At 52.2% G+C, this 19,723-nt stretch overlaps 7 protein-coding genes and 1 pseudogene across 8 annotated transcripts; 6 read left to right on the forward strand and 2 right to left on the reverse strand.

Annotated features, from left to right (window-relative positions):
* Positions 1-615: 615 nt before the first annotated feature.
* On the forward strand, positions 616-1,549 carry mnp8 (annotated as a pseudogene; the record flags this gene model as incomplete). The annotated part of the gene is given in 7 exon segments: positions 616-747; positions 813-847; positions 909-1,022; positions 1,099-1,203; positions 1,220-1,265; positions 1,371-1,466; positions 1,529-1,549. Coding segments are annotated over 7 exon segments (549 nt in total), but the record flags the coding sequence as incomplete, so codon positions are not given.
* A 745-nt stretch (positions 1,550-2,294) lies between these two features.
* Positions 2,295-3,013, forward strand: HETIRDRAFT_427131 (uncharacterized protein; the record flags this gene model as incomplete). Its single annotated transcript, XM_009548168.1, has 4 exons — positions 2,295-2,454; positions 2,500-2,799; positions 2,860-2,930; positions 2,987-3,013. The coding sequence occupies 4 exons, from the start codon at positions 2,295-2,297 to the stop codon at positions 3,011-3,013; spliced, it is 558 nt and encodes a 185-aa protein (XP_009546463.1).
* A 412-nt stretch (positions 3,014-3,425) lies between these two features.
* On the forward strand, positions 3,426-4,016 carry HETIRDRAFT_317965 (uncharacterized protein; the record flags this gene model as incomplete). Its single annotated transcript, XM_009548169.1, has 4 exons — positions 3,426-3,525; positions 3,607-3,686; positions 3,765-3,820; positions 3,896-4,016. The coding sequence occupies 4 exons, from the start codon at positions 3,426-3,428 to the stop codon at positions 4,014-4,016; spliced, it is 357 nt and encodes a 118-aa protein (XP_009546464.1).
* Positions 4,017-5,351: 1,335 nt separating this feature from the next.
* On the forward strand, positions 5,352-8,095 carry HETIRDRAFT_427132 (uncharacterized protein; the record flags this gene model as incomplete). The annotated part of the gene is made up of 5 exons (XM_009548170.1): positions 5,352-5,477; positions 5,854-5,916; positions 5,999-6,997; positions 7,053-7,198; positions 7,252-8,095. The coding sequence occupies 5 exons, from the start codon at positions 5,352-5,354 to the stop codon at positions 8,093-8,095; spliced, it is 2,178 nt and encodes a 725-aa protein (XP_009546465.1).
* A 2,218-nt stretch (positions 8,096-10,313) lies between these two features.
* Positions 10,314-11,495, reverse strand: HETIRDRAFT_409622 (uncharacterized protein). The gene is made up of 6 exons (XM_009548171.1): positions 10,971-11,495; positions 10,814-10,905; positions 10,720-10,759; positions 10,654-10,664; positions 10,562-10,592; positions 10,314-10,503 (listed from the first exon to the last, which is right to left on the reverse strand). The coding sequence occupies exons 1-6, from the start codon at positions 11,029-11,031 to the stop codon at positions 10,478-10,480; spliced, it is 261 nt and encodes an 86-aa protein (XP_009546466.1). The 5' UTR covers positions 11,032-11,495; the 3' UTR covers positions 10,314-10,477.
* Positions 11,496-11,899: 404 nt separating this feature from the next.
* HETIRDRAFT_51081 (major facilitator superfamily) lies at positions 11,900-14,632 on the forward strand (the record flags this gene model as incomplete). The annotated part of the gene is made up of 13 exons (XM_009547536.1): positions 11,900-11,972; positions 12,040-12,056; positions 12,110-12,180; positions 12,235-12,302; positions 12,352-12,488; positions 12,556-12,780; positions 12,941-13,201; positions 13,466-13,748; positions 13,838-13,971; positions 14,034-14,186; positions 14,248-14,270; positions 14,331-14,402; positions 14,461-14,632. 13 exons carry the CDS (start codon positions 11,900-11,902, stop codon positions 14,630-14,632), a joined length of 1,689 nt encoding a protein of 562 aa, XP_009545831.1.
* Positions 14,633-14,988: 356 nt separating this feature from the next.
* Positions 14,989-16,997, reverse strand: cyp35 (cytochrome P450 monooxygenase 35; the record flags this gene model as incomplete). The annotated part of the gene is made up of 10 exons (XM_009547554.1): positions 14,989-15,067; positions 15,129-15,261; positions 15,320-15,447; positions 15,500-15,587; positions 15,631-15,652; positions 15,678-15,824; positions 15,888-16,019; positions 16,091-16,191; positions 16,258-16,734; positions 16,805-16,997. 10 exons carry the CDS (start codon positions 16,995-16,997, stop codon positions 14,989-14,991), a joined length of 1,500 nt encoding a protein of 499 aa, XP_009545849.1.
* Positions 16,998-17,835: 838 nt separating this feature from the next.
* On the forward strand, positions 17,836-19,400 carry HETIRDRAFT_147751 (uncharacterized protein). The gene is made up of 8 exons (XM_009548172.1): positions 17,836-17,913; positions 17,975-17,993; positions 18,046-18,207; positions 18,259-18,480; positions 18,540-18,781; positions 18,839-18,928; positions 18,982-19,121; positions 19,175-19,400. Exons 1-8 carry the CDS (start codon positions 17,911-17,913, stop codon positions 19,299-19,301), a joined length of 1,005 nt encoding a protein of 334 aa, XP_009546467.1. The 5' UTR covers positions 17,836-17,910; the 3' UTR covers positions 19,302-19,400.
* The last annotated feature ends 323 nt before the right edge of the window (positions 19,401-19,723 follow it).

The following is a 19,723-nucleotide window of genomic DNA, read 5'->3' on the forward strand; positions in this document are numbered from 1 at the left end:
TTGTTTTGTTGAAGGAACCTCAAGCTTGAAATCCGACCGTGAAGTTTGAACATGGGGTCCAACACGTGGAGCAGTTCTTTCAGCACACATTCATAGCTCGTGCCTAGCGGTGCTTGAGATGTCATTGCCCGATATCGGGCGTCATGCATGGGTTATTCATGCAGTATCGATCAGAACGCGTCGACGTCGCGTTGATACGCGTTTGGGTCACATAATATAGATTTCCCACGAATGACGTGCATGCTTTCTCTGCGTATGTTCTTCCCTCGTCTCCTCTTCGCCCTCCGTGGATACCAAGCCGGGGCCCAACAGACGCTCACGGTAACACTTCTGGATATCGATCACGGGTCTTTCTTCTGGCCGGAGAAATAATTGCGCCGCAGACATTCACCATAATTCTCTCAATTCCCGTTTTTTCTGTCACCGGGATGGCAATACACGCGACTCGACGGGATTCGACGGGATCAACAAACTTGTCGAGATGCGGCAGCCGTTCAAACGTTCATCGCCAAAGACAACTCATCGCGGGCGAATTGAACCACGTTTTCCCACGAGCCTCAACGCTTGCGTTCCTTCTGACCGGATAACATAGTAAGTACCTGTACATTGTTCCGCGTCCAGTTTGCTGGTGCCATCGGCATCGCCGACTACCCCGCCGTACTGTAGCTCGGGTTCCTTCTTCGTCGCCCTGACGCTGTCGCTCCCGGCCCCAATTTGACGGGTCCGAAGCCTATGTACCGGTTTGACTGAATGATGAATATGGATATCGTCGACTCCATCTTGGCCTATCTTGGCCCTGTTTAATGACGCGGTTTCTCCCCACCGAATTTGTTTCTCTGGTCGCAGCGCAAGAGTACAAACCGATCTGGATGCGGTCTCGGCTGATTCGACCTAAATCTAGGTAATAGGCACTCCATTGCAGCTGCCGATCCGACGCTCCCCGGCACTCCGTTCAACTCGACGTATTTAATTTTCGACGCCCAATCCTTCGTCGAGACTCAGCTCCGCGGCACCACGTTTCCGTGCGAAATTGATAATCTGCCCTTGCGCTTCTCAGGCTATGGGTTTACTTGACCGGAACCTGTGTACAACAACGAGAAACCGAGGCAAGAAGGCGTCGCCTATGCCTGGCGACTTGCGTCTCGAGTCTGGTGGTGTTGTTGCAAGAGATTTGCAGACCTGTATTCACGATATGATCAATTAGTGTCTTATTCAACATACGCGCTGCCTGTCTTTGGCAAGCCAACATCAGGGATCCTATATACAAGTATCTCCTTCTACGTCGATACTGCCGCTCGTCTTGCAGGCGTGTTAACAGACCAACAGGCGCCTATGGTGCGGTGGCGAAGTTGGCGAAGCTCGGTCAGGTGTCCCCGACGGACTTTTCGGAGGTAGCCCTTGTCTCGACGCTCTTCTCCCGTGTAGCCACATTCCCCGCCGCCCAAACGATTACCGATATCGAACAGGAGGCATGTGCATCAACAAATACCCACGAATTGAGAGGCGCCCCAGTGCGCATGCCACTGCCCTGGCCACCGAGCCTGGTCCGTCGTTCCTCGGTAAGTTCCGTCGTGGACATCGACTTTCCTGGCTAACTCCCGTGTGCAGCCCGCCTCCTTAATCACGAGTTGTATGATCGTTGAATTGTAACTCCTATTGCACGGGATCTGATGATAGATGTGCTTGTGCCTTTACTTGAAATCTCTGTGAAGTCGACTCCAATGATCTGATTTTGCTCTTCGGGCGAGCCCATGGTTTGCGCAAACCCTGTTCGTAGGAGGAGCTAAATGTCAGGTCGACATCCTCATTTAGAATCTCAAGTGCTCAGCCAATGGCTGTCTAGTATCCTCCTCAGCCTCGGATCGGAGCACCATGATTGGTGTGCGGAACATGAACGCGTCGTGTCAGATAGTGATTCGGCCACCCCACAGGCTCATGATCGCTGGCCCATCAAAATTCCTGCATATGACGCGAAACGACACGAAGCTGCCCGAACATTCTGCCGATCTAGGTTTGTGTTGTGGCTGAGTCGCTAGCTATCAAGTTTCCTCTCGGTTTCACGGAAATAGACCAGCTGAGATGGAGAGGCTCAAAGCGGTCATCCGCCCACTCCTCACCTCGATCTCGTGCGTCAGTCCATCGTCATCCTTTCTGCCCCTGTTATCCGCGTCGTCATAGACAAGCGAATACAACCACCGCTTATAAGCCAGCGATTTTCGCTGAAACCTTCCTAATTTTTCCTATCATCCCACGTCCACCAACAAATCAATCGCTCCTAGCAACTTCTCACAATCATGTCCTCCAACCTCAATAATTCGGGCAATACTTTCGGCAACGATGATCAGTTCGACAACCTCAGCGGCGGTCGCCAGCAGCAAGGCGGCCTCTCCGACCAGAGCCAATGGGACCCGAACTCTAAGACCTCTGGCCAAGGTAACTGGGACAACAACTCTGGTACGCTTTCGTCCCCCCTCTCTTTTTCGAAACAACTCCTCACAGACGTACCCACAGGCGGAGGCACTGGACTCGACAGGGGTTCTGACACCTCTGGCGGCGGCTTCAACCGTCAGTCCGGCGACCAGGGCTTCCAGTCGGATGACTACAGCTCTGGCACCCGCGGGTCGTCCGGTTTTGACGACTCCCAGACCGGCACAGGCATCGGAGGCAACGACCAGTCGCGCTTTGGCACCACTGGTTCTGGCGCCGGTTACGATCAAGATGACAATGCGTACGGGGGCGGTCAGCAGCGCGGTGCGGGTACCGGGGGTGGAAAGGCTTCGATGACTGATAAGTTGAGAGGTTCGCTCTTGCGTTTGATACCTCCGTTTTGTCGATCTCATGCTAATAGTGTTTGCGCAGGCACCGCTGAGAAGATGACCGGTAAAATGACTGGCGACTCGAACCTCGCTCAAAGAGGGCAGGAACGCAAGGTTCGTGTTGAGTTTGTCGCGGTCGTTTACTCCTGTTTACACTTTCAAACGTCCAGGCTGGTGACTACAACCGCGACTTCTAGTTATTGAATGTGTGTCCTTCGCGAGAGCGGAGATGCAGAATAAGAAGTCGTCTGTATGATAATCTTTGAATCCCCGAAATCCATTTGTACAACGCAGCTCCTGTCTGTGATCGTTCAATGCCATCTCTATGTTGTGGCAGTCCGGCGCTTCTTCCACCACATGAAATTCTGCTCATTTTGCTTGATACCTGTGACGCGTGGCCGGCGGGAGTGAGTTGTATGACATCATGACGTAGCTAAGCACTGAAACGAGCCATCCGCTCACGTAATTCCATGCTAATTTCTCAGGTTGACCACTGGTTGACCCTGTCTCCCACTGGCAGTACCACCCCCCACACTTCTGTAACAACTGTATTCATGGATACACATGTGACGGTGCGTCTCCTCTCCACATATGCCACCCCACTCCGACATGTGTTTTTTTCCGCAGTACACCATCCTTTCTCCATACCTCGCGAGGTACCCCCGAAGCGCTGGAGTCATCTATCAAACGTACAACGACCTACTCCTTGGTGGGGCTCTCCGAGATCGCATGTCTTAGATCGGCGCAACTGACTTCTGCTGCGGCACGCCTCATGTCATATTGGAGACAGCACAGCAATGGAGTGAGCTGGAAGTTGTGGATCTCTCATTTTGCCAACGTGTTGGATTTAGAGGGGTGCGTCCGGAAATGGTGCGTCTCGATTGGGTACCTTTTACGCGCACGGATCATCACCAGCTTTCGGGTATGTGCGCGGATGATGGCGCTTAGGACACACGTTCATACGTAGTCCCGTGCTCGCTCGCGGAGGTTCTTTCGATGTCTTGGTAAGTGGACCACGTCATCGCTCTCCGTTCTCATGATGCGTTCAAAGATTAAAGTCCCTTTGCGACCCAAAACAGGATGCAATCTGCGTTCGAAGCGTTTGGAGAACCCCAAGAGCTGTACCTGGCCATTACTTCAGACGACTCGTCCCTCGTGTACTACAAGCTGAGTCTAGGGATGACGAAGCCCCCTGTGTGATTGGGCGCATCCAGCGTTCTCGATCTCCTGAGTCGCGTCGTGCGGTGATAGACGGTATGGGCCACAGGAACGCAGGAAGGCCCTCCACCGGCGCGCCAACGATGTGCTCGTCGCGGCACCTCGGCAGGCGAAAAAAGACAGTCACAGCTGCAGAGAACAGAAAAGAAACGTGGCTCGCTGAACGGACGCAGAATGTGTCATACAAGTAGAATAGAGGCTGAGGCAGATAATATATATGGCTCCACGAGACAAAACCTCAGATAGTTGATTCATGGCGGCAGGGTACGGCAGGGGTGGCAGAAGCGCGGAGCTCCAAAACGCGGTGACGTCAGAAGCAGGGAAGGGCTCGCTTTTCGTCGCATCGGGCCTCGTGAAATCCCAAGGCCCGTTGCACGGGGTGCTCAGTCGGATCTGCCTGGGGCACCATGGAGCAAACGGGGTCATCTTCCTCTCCAGTTCGCTAACGTCAGTGCACCGCCTTTCGATTTCACTTTTTTGTATTCTTTTTTCAGAACATCATCACGACCTCACCTGTGATACACAGCAGCTCCGCATTCCACGCTCTGACCACCCATAAAACCACATCTGAATCTTCTCGAGAGGCGCATACACAGTCGCTCCACACGATCGGCTTTGCATACATAGCAGGTATGTTTTTGATCACTGTGGAGACACCCCGACCAACAGCTCTCCCCAGCATACAGCTCTCCCAGCACACAGCCGTGGCACGATGGTCCCCATTCTCCAACCTTCTCCCCTCGTGAAGAGCGGTCTCCCTGTGGCACAGCCTATTGTGCGTGCGAGCTCTCTAGGTAAGTTATTTAAATCGCAATCCCATTCGTCAGAGTTACAACGGGAGGTGCCGGCGGACTGTCAACATTAGGAGGCCGCACCTGTCTTAAAACATAGGCATTCCTCCCAGTTTCCTCCAAAAAATCTTTTCTGGCGGCCGTCGTCGTGTGCGCTGTAGTCGCGCGCTGAGAAAATCGCGTGTCGTGTCGTCTTTACACTCCACCGTCCTTTCATACTTTTTTTGTAATGCCTGTCTCCTGAATACCGTTTCCCGTAGGACATTCTTACAACCCCTCACCGGGCGACAAATGTATGCGTCATGTCCCTCCTCTCTGTAATAATGTTTTGAAACTCACCGTCTGCTTCCAGCAATTTATGACCAGCGTCCGCGCGTATCCTCCACGACAGACCGCGGTCCAGCCCACGGCCTAGAAAGTTCCACAACCTTCGACTCGTCCACCACTCCACCACTCTATAAAGGGGATGCGGACCCAGCCGCCATCAATTTAAATAAAATGACAGGTCAAGCCCCTCAGCCCCTCGATGGCGGTCGCCAATCCCGCTCAGCTCTTCGTGGGTCTCACTCTCAGCCCCATGCCCCAGCGCATCAAAATCGGTCTCAACCATCACATGTCTTCCCTACTCCACCAGCTCAAATTTACCAACATGGTTCGACTTCTTCTTCACCGGAAACTCATCCCTTCCCTGGATCTCCCCCTGTTTATCAGGCGATGCCGCCGTTCGGGCAACGTGGTAGCTTCATTGGGCCTCAATACACGATGCCGCACCAACAGCAACCCCCGATGACACATCCCCCGCCTCATTTCGCATACCCCCGCCCTCCTGGTATTCTAGGTCCCGAGGCTAACCTCCCCCACATGTCATATTCTTCCGCTTCTATGGTGCCCATGTACGCATACATTTCGGAGACTAACTCGACACAACAACCGTTTCCGGCAGGCACGCCACCTCTCTATGCCCATCACCCTGCGAATCCCTCCCCTCCTACACACACCCCTCTCTCCCCTATGCAAAGTCCCTCTAGTCATCCGGGACGACCATCCTATCCACCTGGGTATTCGCCTGTTGGATATTCGACTCCTACACAGTACGCATATGCAACACCGCCTTCGTACCCATCCAGTCCTTCTATGTACCCCTCTCAGTATGGTCGCCCTCCTTATCTACAGTCATACAGCGACCAAGATGCCCGAACCTGGTGGTACATACCAAATCCCAACGTGTCACCCTCGTACGATGGGGTGCAGCAGCCTTATCAGAATATGTACGGGATGAACTACCCTCTCTCTGGCTCCCAAGACATCGAGCGCCTCGGTTCATCCCAGCACCCCAGCTTACCGTCGCCTCATACACCATCGTCTCGGCAGCGAGCGAGCAGCCAATATGGACAGATACATAGTGATCAAGCTGCTCATTCGGATGCCGCTCCGCCGTTGGCAAGGACTTCTCAACCCCCACCTGTCGCTGCTGCCCCTACATCTGAACCTGTTCTGCTCGCGGCCTCCGACGCCGAGCGTCATCCTTCGACTCGCCGACCTTATCACCCCAATCCTCCAGAGAATCGCTCAGAATGGGTGATGTGGGTGGGCAACGTCCCTGCTGATGCGACACACGACGAGCTATGGCGCTTCTTCAATCAGCCGCTGCCACAGCCGAACCCCAGTGAGGCGTCCGCGGGGACAGGCGACATCTCCGGCGTCTCCGGCGTCTCCTCGATTTTCTTGATCTCCCGCACGAACTGCGCTTTCGTCAACTTCACGTCTGAACAACACCTCAATGCAGGCTTTTCTCGCTTTGACGGTCAGACGCTCCGACCTCAGGATCCTCGCAGCCCTCGCCTCGTTTGTAGGGTTCGTAAGGAGAGCGATGATCTTCGGGCGGGTGTGGGAGGACAGCGGGGAATGGGTTTGCATACGCAGTGGGTCAAGGACCAGAAGCAGAAAGGGCGAGAGGTTCAAAGACAAGGACAACGAGAGCCAGACGATCTCGCAGAGTCCACCAGTAGACTCCAGGGCCTTTCGCTCATGGACGACGAGACGCAGAGCCTTCATGGCGGTCGGAGGGCTACGGAACACTCGAACAGCTCGGGGTCATTCGCGAGCACGAGTTCTGGGATGCTGACACAATATTTCCCCCAACGATATTTCATCCTGAAGTCGTTAACACAAGTGAGCACTACGCCATTCATCTCGCCGTCATTGCCTACTGACGTACTCCTTTCAGTATGACTTAGACCTCAGCGTTGTTAGAGGTCTTTGGGCGACTCAAAAGCATAACGAGGGGATCCTGCAACAAGCGTTCCGAACCAGCAAGGACGTCTATCTGATCTTTGGAGTGAACAAGAGCGGGGAGTTTTACGGTTACGCAAAGTGAGGACAGATTGCAAGCCTAGTCTGAGCAGTTACTTACCAACGCCGAATAGAATGACAGGACCGATATCTTCGGGCGAACAACGCGTTCCGTGGGCTTCGCCTTCCGATCCTTCTTCTTCGACATCACCTCAATTTTCGTCCATTTCCCTTGGCCATTCACATCGATCTCCGAACCCTCAGCAGCGAGGCGGCGACACGCATCGCATATTTCCTCTTGATGAGCGACGATTTGCGGAGGATTCACCCATGCCTGTGTCAAGCTCGCAAGACCTTCGGCCCGGATTCCCGACTCCAGCGATGACAGGACAAATTGTGTCCGCTCCCGCTGAGCTGCGTGAGCCTCACCATAAACTCACCGTTGGTGGGACGCCGTCGGCCAACTTCAGCCTTGACGTACGGAAAGCTATCCCGCCTCCAAAAGAGTTCGTCCTCGACAGCTCGGCCCCCGTCAGGGCTCTGAAGAACAAGTCGGCGACCGAATCTGCGTTACGATCTACCACGGTGCAAAGAGAGCAGTCGGAGCCGCTGTTGGAGCCCTCGACCGCCCTCCGGACAGTGCAGGAAGAAGACGAAAAGCGCAATGCTCCATCGCCCACAGTCGATGGACCGGGAGACGATAAGCCAGACTTGGAGGTATGGGGCGAGCCATTTCGTGTGGAGTGGGTGAAGACGAATCGGCTGCCGTTCCACCGCACGCGGCACCTGCGTAATCCTTGGAACCATGGGCGAGAGGTCAAAGTCTCACGGGATGGAACTGAGCTGGAGCCCAGCGTTGGGAAGGCGCTCTTGGAAGAATGGGGGCGCCCACCTTCGCCTTCTGCAACGCCTGCTCCCTCGCGATCTGGGCACCAGCGCCGCCCGCAGAGGCCGCCATCCCAACACGCAATTCCCTAGTCCTGATATGTTTGTGATCTTTTAGGTTCATGTCAGATCTATCATCTTTTGGACCGTCATATCACACGCTCATTCTTCCTTCTCTATGCTCAAGGTTTTTGTGAGATTAGATCCACATCATGCACGCACACGTATTCGCTAAAATCCAAACACATGCTAATATATGTGATCGCATCCGCATTCATCACTCACTGTTCTATACTCCATCTCCCTCCCCCTCTCCCTCTTCATCTCTACATCGATGCTGATCATTCACGACCTGGCAGGGATTCTCTTGTAATTCACGAAACAAGATCCGTCAATCTAGTGTAGTTATCCCTTTTTTTTTGGTTTACTATCCGTTTTTCTCCTGGGTCCTTCTGTTGTTTTGCGAGGGTTTATGTTTGCTGGTGTCGCATTTTTGCTTGTTCATCGCGCTCTTCTTCTGACACGTTATCTCGTTCTCGTAGGGATTGTTCACACTCTATCATTACCATGTTTTTGTAGCTATAGGTGCTTGCGTTTGCACAGATGTAGTTTAGCCCTCGTATTACCAGTATACACGACGCAGGTAGTGCGCTGTAATAAAATTACATCATTCTAGATCGATGTCCTTTCTTTATTACTTTCAACACATGTGGCTCGTTGTGAAGGGGGCACCAGCGTCTATTCGGCGCTCACGCTGTCGGTCCAAGAATAGGCAGCGCATTCATTGATGGATTTGGTGACAGGAGATGACGTACTGTCCAGCTTGGGCGTCGCAACCATTTTGTAAGAGGTCTTACCTTGCTCAGACACTGCTAAGAAGGTTCCGAGATGGATGCTAAATTCTTAAAACCGCACAAAATCCCTCAACGTCCGTCCGTCGGGCTCTTCGGCAAAGCTATATAGTATCACTTCATGCTAGATGAGCTTGGGCAGTGCTTCGACGTCCATTGGCCGCGACATCGCTGGAGGGCCCATTCAACGGACACGGTTAGTAGGGTGGCATAGGTAGCACTGCTGATTGAAAGCACCCGGGCGCTGGCCTAACGCACCCTGTCGATATACAATTTGATAACGGCGCTGTTCAAGACTAGCCTGGCAGGTTCAGAGGACGAAGACCGCCCGAACGCCCTGGAACGCCCTGCGGCACTACGCCAGCCTCGCACGCTCGCGGGTAAGTGGGCTCAAGCAATGTAGTGAGGCCTCGCTCTTTTGTTGGGGTTTCGGCCTGTTTCGAATAAACGCACGTACCTCAACAGGACTGTGGAGACGAATGACGTCCAAGGAGTCAAACCTCACTGTGCTTGTGTTCCACCATTGTCTACGGCACGGGGGCGCCGAAATGTAACAAAGAAAATGACCAGCAATGGCGCCAAGACGAAGTTTTTTGCTCTAAATGACAGGCTTTGACGGAAGAAAAGGGTGGCCATGCACACTGGCCATGCTTTAGCAAAAGCATGATCATGCCGCAGTCTCGCCAGATGCGAGATTCTCACACTTTCACCGCTTGTTCACCGCTTGTTCGCTTCCTAGTGCTGCGCTATGCGCTGCCCGATCCTAAAATTTGACGCTCCGACAAGGACTTTTGAGAATCTCGGGCCTAGTTATTACTACAGTATAGGTTCGGCTGTCAATCTAGATGCAGATTTATTATTAGTTGTGCAATAATGGAGAATTCAATCTTTGCCGGAGCGTGAACGCAGGGTCGTGGCGTCGGAGTCCGCCGATCCTTAACTTCGCTTATAGACTGCTTATAGCCGCGGAAATGTAACATTTAAGCCTGAGGGCTCCGGGAAGATTTGGGGGTGGACTATATTGTATTTCAAGGGCTGCGAGAAAAACATCACAGTTTTCCCCAATTTGCCGCAGTTTTTCCCATGATCCCGGGAAAGAGCACGCTGTGCATACAAGGATTCTGCTTCTCATCTAGAGGGCGACATAATCTCAGGGAAACATGCCGTAAACAGAGGACATCGTCCACAGCGAAATATTTGAATGACGCAGTGGAAGCTCCACGAATCACGACCATCTCGATCCGCTCTTGTGCCTTTCCGAGCCACTTTGTTTAGAAAAGGACGTCGTAAAATCGAGTAGTCCAAAATTAGCAGATCGTTTCCAGTGACGCAGTGGCGGAACCATATGACGTCGAGCACTTGCGGCCCGCATGTCCGCAGCATCACTGAATTTGCACCCGAGGCGTACACCAACCTGATAGAAGAATAGTCTCTTAATGACCTTACAGAGAGATATTTCAGCGCGTTCGAAATTGAGGACTGTCCTCGTGCAAGCGTCGACGTTTCACAAGAAATATACAGAAAACAGGTGTTCAGCAGTGACTACAAGCGAGATGTGCAAGGAACAACACCGCGTAGGCTACAAGCGTTAATGTTGGAGTCGTCAAAGATCTCGAGTATGTATCTAGCAGCACATTTCGCAAGGGCAGCCTGAGGTTACGTTCTGTGAGTTGCAAGGCCAGGTATGGAATAATAAAACAGTACGCACAGAGGATGTCGGCGGCACAATCGCAGCAGCCCTAAAGAACAAACAAAGTATGTTAATTCAAACACGAATTCTACGTATGAAGCAAGCCCGACCTCGCAGCATTCTGCAATCAATGAAGTCAGACGAGAATCTGGTGAGAAATAGTCTGAAGGACGCACCGAAGCAGACGAAGCACCCGAACAAGCCGATGAAGCAGTCCTTTGAGCGATGAGCGTCAGTAATATGTGGCTTCGCGGCCACCGTGCAACTGACCTTGCCGGCTCCACCGCCACGGATGCGATGGGCCTTGTGCTCATGCTGCTCATGCTGTTGCGAGTTTGCAGGGGTAGCAGGGTTCATGGCGTCTGCAGACAAGCGCGCATTGTTTCAGTATCCAGGGTCGGTGGGAAAGGGGAAAATTCGCACGCACTCATTTGTACGGCAGCCTGGGGCTGGTTTGCAGTAACGTGAGCAGCTTTGGGGGCTTCCATCGTAAAGAGAATATGTGCAGCGGGAGCGGGGACGTCTGTTGCTATGATGTAGGGACCAAGGGAGAAATGACTGCGGAGAGGGAGACAGGGAGCTTATATAGGAAGGGCTGATTGCCAAACGGTTACATCATGGAAAGAGGCAGGACACATTGGGGTCCCGGCCGTGCTATATATAGCTACGAGCGGCTCATCGCACTCGTTCGTGCTCCAATTAATAGCGCATTGCTGCATAAGGTCCCTGCGCGTCCAGCATCTGGCTCCAGTGCGCCACTGTCGTGCGCTCCGTCCTGCACGAGCAGGATGCATATGGGGGCGAGGAACTCGAGACAAGCTGTCATTGATTTGACGTGCGCAAGCCGTGGATTAGAAGGGCCGTCCGGGGCCCAAACGCCGTCTAAGGCAATTTTAGTCACGCCATAAGCACTGTCAGACACAATGAACAGACGCGGTGAGCGGTGAGCTCCAGGAAGCGAGGGAGTCGGAGGACTGCCACGGCATCGAGAGGCGGCCTCTTATAAAGAATACGGCTGACGAATGTGTGCGCCATCTGCGAAGCATCTTGCCCAACGCCGTTGTCCTGACTCAGCCCAGCCAATCATTTCTCCTGATACGCGTTCCTTGGCAGTTCTGACTAGCCCTGACTGCTCCATAAAACCCTGTAAATTCACCCGAATATGGCCTTCGTAACCCCCCGCGCCTCTGGTCTTTGGGAGGACGCCGCCAGGATGAGCTATTTCGGTGCTGACAACGCTGACGATCTCGAACAGAGCAACGACTTTGATGACGATGGACGTACCCCGCTCGACAAGACCATAGATCGCATTGGAATGGGTGCGTGCCTGGTCACCTCCACAGATCATCGTGACGAATGCGGGGTTGTCGACGTGTTTGGGCGCATACAGGCAGCTATCAATGGACTCTTCTTTCGCTCTGCGGATTTGGTGAGTTCGTTACGCGTCGTTCTGCCCAAATAGATCTAGAATAGCGGGCTCTGTGATCTGCACAAAGGTTGGATGGCCGACAATGTGAGTCTACGTCCGTTGTCAGAGGTTCTCCGCTTGACGCAGAGAAATATAAGATGTGGATACAAGCGGTCGCAATAATCCTCCCTCGAGTACAGATACATTACTCAGGCAAGCCCGAAGCATCGTCTCTGTATACTCAGCTTCATCTGTGCTTGGACGCGATTGCAGTGCCTGACAGTTATATCGGCACATTATCCTCTTCAATGTTCGCGGGCATGATGTTCGGCGCAATTGGCTGGGGAACATGTTCGTACTTCCCTCTCACAGTCGATTTTATTCTATGACAACCCCGTAGGCTCCGATCTCATGGGCCGTAGCGCGGCTTTCAATGCAACTTTGTTCTTCACTGCCGTCTTTGGGCTCGTCGCGTCTTTCGCCAATACATTCGGCACGCTATGCCTGTGTCTTTTTCTGTTAGGCAGCTCCGTTGGGGTATGGCTTTCTACCACACTTTATATCGAGTCACAGCTGCTTCACACATTCACATCCCTTACTGCAGGGTTCCATGCCGACAGATGGCACACTTTTACTAGAACACATGCCGCGCGGAAAAGAATACTTGGTCACCGCGCTTTCTGTATTTTTCTCCTTTGGCGCAGTGCTCTCCGCTCTAGTGGCCATTGTGCTGGTCCCAAAACATTCTTGTCCTCCAGCACCTGCCGCTTGCGATGTGGCGATCGAGAATTTGGGCTGGAAGTACGAACTCATGGCTTTAGGATTGATCGTACGTCCCCTATATACTGCGCATTAGGCCGACGATGCCTTGTCATAATGTCGGCCACCCTCACCCCATCTCGCTCTAACTGCACGCATCCCTACTGACACTTCCTGCCGGCCTACCTAACCTCTTATGGCATTCCTCATACCCCATCTCATCCTAATAGACCCTCACGATGTTCCTCGCACGTATGGTCTTCTTCCGGTTACATGAGTCCCCGAGGTACCTCGTGCACGCGGGACGACACCAAGAGGCGCTCGAGTCGCTGCAGATGATCTCGCGTTTCAACGGCGACGATTTTGACATAAGCCTGTACGACGTCGACGACAGCGTGCGCGACCGCTTGGGCGAAAACACGCCATTTCTTTCGCCACCACACGATGAAGATAGTCATCTGCTCAGTGCGAGCGCGGTCGTACAGGCGGAAGTCCCGCACGGGGAGACGTTGTTCGATGCGAACATCGACGAGCCTACAGGACCTTCACCCTCTGCCACCACTCCCGACTCTGTTTCGTCAGAAGCCCTTCGCACCACCATGACTGCCTACCACGCGACCGCCGAAACGCCCACGACCCTCCTTGCCTTCTCTCACCGCGACCCCGACGCGCCCCCGCACTCCGCTGATTCGCACTCCTCCTCGCGGCATTCCTTCCTTTACCAAACCACACCACATCTCGCCGCGCAAAAAGAGAGTCCTGTGGTCCCAGAACCCGACGCCGATACCGATGCGGCCGCATCGCATCCGCCACCTGCCCGACCACGACCGCGGCCACCGCGATCGGAGAGTAGGGCATCACGGACATCCGTCACGTCTTCAATCTTCGAGGGTAAAGGAGGCTGGCTATGGTGGAAGCTCCCGCGGTGGATCCGGAGACCGCTCGGGGCGTGGCTGGACCGGTTTGCGATGGTGCTCGCACCGGAGTGGATCAGGACTACGGTGGTGGTCTGGGGCGTATGGTTCGGAATGTCACTAGGTGGGCCATCAACCCCAGATAGACCTATTCGTAGCTGATTTATATTTTTTTGTACATCTGCTGGTATCTTACCTTGATGATATGTGTAGGGTACACGATGTTCAACGTATACCTGCCGAAGCTCCTCGAAGCGCGGAACTCGGCAGGTGCAGCGCCCAAATCGTTAGAAGGGACATTGTGGGACGTTGTCATTTTTACTATTGGTGGATGTCCAGGCGCCGTGGTACGTGTTTTGATACTCATCTTCGTAAAGACCCGATCATTTATGGCGTGGTGCACTCATAGCTTGGCGCATACTTGATAGAATCGCCTCTCGGGCGACGCTTATCTCTCGCGGGCAGCACGTTCGTGACTGCAGTATTCTGCATCATATTCGCCATGGTAGATGGGCAGTTCGCGGTGACCGCGAGTACGGTAGGCATCAGCTTGAGCGCGACGGTACGTCCTTTTGTCGTGTCTCTTTTTTGAGACAGCAATCATTGATGTGATAATCATGCAGGCGATGTGGGCTGTACTGTACGGGTACGTGTTGCCGACGATTGTCATTTATGCTATGTTGAATGACGACTGGAACGTGGACAGGTGGACGCCAGAAATATTTAGCACCAAAGTCCGCGGGACAGCATGCGGAACTGCCTCTGCGCTTTCTCGCATGTACGTTACCGCCACTGCATGGTTTCCCTCTGACTTCTACTGACACCGCCTCATGCAGAGGCGGCATGATCGCGCCGATATTGGGCGGTACACTTTTGATGGTGAACACTTCCTTCCCCGTATACACGAGCATATGTGTCTTCACTCTGTCCGGCGTCGCTGTGCTCTTGCTGAGCGAGGACGCGGGGGACACAAAGGGAAGAGAAGGGGGTCCTGTAATCGTCCATTAAAGACGAGAGATCTTGCGGCGCGAGCGCCTTGGACTGGTCGATGACTTTTTTTGTAGCTACTGTAACAGCAGCAGTGTATCATGTGACTCTCGCGCGCCCTTCGGTGCATATCGCCTATTCCTCTGATGGCATACTGCACGCAAATCGAGGATATGAATTGACCCTTGCCTTTGATCACCCGCGTGAAGCTGTCCGTGAGGTGCGCGCGATCGTATATGATGGGGCTAAATGCGTGAAGCACTGATGGGCATTCATTCCCCTGAACATAGCGTAAAACCTTGATCTATTGAGGGAGTCTTGATTTACTAAACGATAGTATAGGTATAGGTATCAAAGAAGGTATGCTGTCGGAGTCTCTACACGTCAGCCTGGATCAGAGCTAGAGCCTCTGCAGAGCGCGGGGTGATATCACACTGAAATGAAGGTTTCAAGTGACTAGATGAGATACCCAAAGTCAGTATTGACATGCGGAAGCAAGCGCAAGATGAAGTCGAACCTGGCAAGACCAGACGAAAACTCGACGATCGGCTCAATCTCCTTGCCACTGGCGTCCTCTTTCTTCGAGATAATCAAAGCCGACAAGACCGACGAAGTGGTGAAGGTCAACGAGGTCTCCGCAAAGTGGGCACCTGGAGGTCCAGACAGTGAGTGTGAAAAAGGTTTTGAGTTTTAGACGTAAATTCATACCTGGGCACACACGGCGGCTGAATCCGAACGCGTACTTGCGCGGGTCGGGCTGTGGATTTTCACTGAGATACCGTTCAGGAATAAATTTCTCAGGCTCCGGATACAGTGCTGGGTCGTTCAAAATCGCCCTACATCGTGTATTCAGCACATGTTGCGTATGGTCGAAGAGAGTGCGCATACCAGATATTCGTGAGGACCACAGTACCTTCAGGAATGAAATAACCCTGGTAGACATCGTCCTGCGTGAGGCGGTGCGGCAAGCCCAGGGCTGTGTAAATCCAGCATCATTCAGAAGGGGCTGGAAGTGCAACATACCCATCGGAGCCACAGGAGCTCATCGCAGGATTTACTTCACCACCGCATTAACGTAACGCAGATGCGGGACGTCCTCGACGGTCGGTAGGCGGTCGCAGCCGACGATAGCGTCAACCTCCGCTCGCGCACGAGCTTGAATTTCGGGATATAGTGCCATGACCGCAACGAAAGACACCAACGCGGAGACAGTCTTGTTTTGACAGATGGCAATGTCAGCATGACAATCGAATGTAAGCAATGTCTAGAGACGTACGGTGTCCGCGCCACCGCCATAGAGAGCACCGCTGCACCATTTGATAATATCCTGTTCTTCAGCATCCGGAGTACTGCCGTCGTCAGGTTGAAGCATTTGAGAGGTGAAGGAATCGATGAATGAACCAGATGCCTGTGGAGGTTGCAACACGATCAACATTCCAAATATCTAGACATAAAATGACCGAGCATTTGCTTCTTAACCCACTCGAAGGGCACCTTATCAATCCTGCTCAATTCCTCTTTGAGGTATTGCGCACGTCTCTTAAAGTATGCACCCGGGAACCATGAGGGGACGAAGCGCACTATATCAGAGTTACAAGACATCAGTGATCAGTAAAAGAAATCCGAATGAAAGCAGGAGTGCGTACGGGCAGGCAAATCCTCGACAAGCCACTTTCCAGGGGCATTAGCTTTTGCCATGTGATGAACCGCTTGCTCCATCAGTTTAACGAAGTAATCGTCGTTCGTCTCGACCGTCCAACCATACGCGACCTTCAAGATCACCGCTCCCGCATTCCTGCGCACGTGCGCAGAGAGCTCGTTCGGCTTTGTATACAGCCCACGCATCAACGTGCGGACTTCAGACTCCATCAATGGTGCATACCCTTGCGTCGCCCTCGGGTTCAGGCCACTATTCATCAACTTGCGGTAGCGCCGGAAGCGCGGGTGCTTGATAGAAAGATTGAATACATTCAGGAAATGGTTTGCGAGAACGCCGTACATCCACTGCTTTGGTCTGTCAGAGTATATTCCTGAGCGAGACTCAAGGAGATCCGTTGCGACTGAGGCGCTGTTGATAACAAGTACACTGCGTTGCAAGCCGAGGCGTAGATATATCATAGGACCTGCCAGCTTTAGTCTTAGTGAACTCGTATTTTGAGCAGAAGAAGTTACTGTGCAGGTGATGCTACGCACCGTACTCCTTGCCCAGAGCGGCGTAGCCGAGCCATGGATAAGATCTCGGAATGACATCCAAGTTACCAGATAAGAATTTCGGTTTTGGACCAGGAGGGAAAGGAAGGTTGCTCTTGGACGATCTTCGATACACGAACAACGCCAACGTCACTGCAAGCACAAGACCACTGAGGGTAGAGACGATGGGATCCATGGTTGATGCAGAAAACATCAGCTGAACAAGGGGGCTTTTAAAAGAGCAGAAGACTCATTCGCCAAGGTTCTTCAAATTCCCGTAGTCATCAGTGTTCCTGTTATACAGGCCGCTCAGCCGTCTTCTTTTCGCTCGCTTCTGCTCAGATTCTCGATTGCAAGTGCACCATTTGCCCTTAGGATTTCGTCAGCAAGTTGCAGATTTGACAAGGGCCTGACAAAATTAAGTAGGCTAGTGATAGCTTGAATTGAAAATACTTTGTATTCCCGCAGCTTCTATGGTTCTCACCAAGGGACGCCGGGCTTTGAAGCTATATTCGCCTCATATCTCCGAGCTCAACTAGCGTGACCGGGAGAAATGAGATAAATTGACCTTGAGAAAGGGCAGATATGTGAAACTTGGTCAGAGATTGTGAGTCTACACTTCAGAGTTATTGACACTCGGTATCCAAATAGATTAGTCTGCTCATGCGACGGTGAGATTAGCGACAGACATCACTGGGAGGGCATCGGGAAAGAAGAAGGCAGGCTAGCTATATTGTGAATCCAATTTTCAAAAAAGAGGAGGGGATTACAGCTTTACGAACGGGCGCTTTGCTTGGGTACAATCCGATTCGACATGATTGCCGGTGTTGGAGGGGAAGTAAGAGTGTAGATCATATGCTCCAGATTGTCGCAGTCATTCTTTCGCCACATAAAGACTGTGGTCACAGAATAATGGGAATATGATCCCTCAAAATGGCTAGTAGAGAGATTTTAGTGAGAGAAGGTGTGCGAAGACATTGGACAAGCTATGTTGCGTGACAGATATGTCACGTAATCAAGCACTGTCAGTCACGAACCGCTAAGATCTTCCAAAAACTTAACTTGCCTCCGTCTGTCTTTAAATCTAGAAGCTGCATCACTCAAAGAAAATGGTACGAGGTGCAGCAGCTTCAACCATCTCCTTTCATTTTCTCATTTCTTCTGAAATCCTAGCGACCAATATTGCTACAAGGTATGTGATATAACCTTTTCTACCGAAGCTTTCACCAACCTACCTGGTTCAGGCCACGAGCGGTCTCTCACGCAGATCAAGTTCAACAGAGAGGGCGATCTCCTATTCTCAGCCTCGAAGGATCTCATCATCAACGTCTGGTTTTCGCACAACGGAGAGCGCTTAGGCACGTACGAAGGACATAATGGCTCTGTCTGGACGATTGATGTAGACTGTGCGCGAAGACGTTTTTTCTCACTCCCTAATGTCTGATCTGTCTTCGTAGCGCAATCGCGGTTCTTGGTGTCAGGTGCGGCTGATAACGAGATGCGACTATGGTCTGTACAGACCGGAAAGTGTTTGTTCGTGTGGGAGTTCCCAACCGCAGTGAAGCGGGTTGCGTTCAACGAGAATGATGACCAAGTGGTCTGCATCACGGAGCAACGGATGGGCTACCAGGGTGCCATTCGGGTCTTCGATATTAACCGGGAAGGCGACGGTACAAATCGTGAGTCGTGGTACCCTCAAATCATCTGCTTCGCGTTCGAGTATGTTTTACCCGTGCAGAAAGCAAGGAGCCGGCGTCAATCTTTCATCCCATCGGCTCGAAGGCCACAGTTTGCGCCTTCTCCTACATCCCTAATTTGATCATAACTGGTCACGAATCAGGCAAAGTTGCACTCTTTGATGCAAAGAGTGGAGAGGAGGTTCTCAACAATGAGCGTGCACATATGGACGTCGTCACGGATCTCCAGCTCAGCTCGGATCGTACATACTTTATCACCAGCAGCAAGGATAAAACGGCGCGGGTACGAAATTGGCCTTTCTTGTTGGCTTTCCTAGAATTGACATGGACGATCTTTTAGATACATGACGCTAAGACACTCACTGTTTTGAAAACTTTCAGCACCGAAACGCCGTTGAACAGTGCCACATTGGCGCCGAAAATGCCTTATGTGCGTCCTTCACATCTATTGTATTGGAATATTGCTTGAATATTCGATCTTAGGTTCTGCTAGGAGGAGGACAGGAGGCCATGAGTGTCACGACAACATCTCTACGGCAAGGCAAGTTCGAAACCCGATTCTGGCATCAAGTCTTTGAAGAGGAAGTGGGACGAGTAAAAGGCCACTTCGGCCCTATCAACACGTCAGTAGCTTTCTGTCACACGTTTTTGCACATCTCATAACTTTTCTCTTCAGTATCGCTGTGCATCCCGCAGGAACCGCATATGCATCTGGAGGAGAGGATGGTTTCGTGCGTGTACACCAATATGACGAAAGCTATTTCAAAGCCAAACCATACGGAGATATCGAAATTCTCAATTAGAACTTGGAGCTACTTGTTTGTCATTGAATTTTCGATTGGTTTCTGTGGTGTATTTTGTACGCTTAATTTCATTCAAAAGATACTTGTATCGACATGCACAATGCTTCCACACATCGCCAGCACTTCAGCCTTTCACACAATGCACAACCCGAGCATGAGATCCGCACTTCGTTGACTTGGGATGGCTCATTCTTCGGCTCCCGCCCTGTGCGACACTCGAGCAGTCCGACTTCATCATCATAAGCCAAATTTTGCATCCCGTCAGTTCGATGCGTGACTGCAGTCGAGGTGAAAGGACGAACCTCCATTTCGACGAGGCATCAAAGCTATCCTTAGATGAGTTATCGTTGTGGTAAAATCCAATTTGGATGACACTATCCAATCGTTCCAATCGCTGTCCTCTCGTCGAATGATGCGTAAGT

This window comes from Heterobasidion irregulare (genome assembly GCF_000320585.1).
Source record: "Heterobasidion irregulare TC 32-1 unplaced genomic scaffold scaffold_05, whole genome shotgun sequence".
In the NCBI taxonomy this organism is placed as follows: Eukaryota; Fungi; Basidiomycota; class Agaricomycetes; order Russulales; family Bondarzewiaceae; genus Heterobasidion; species Heterobasidion irregulare.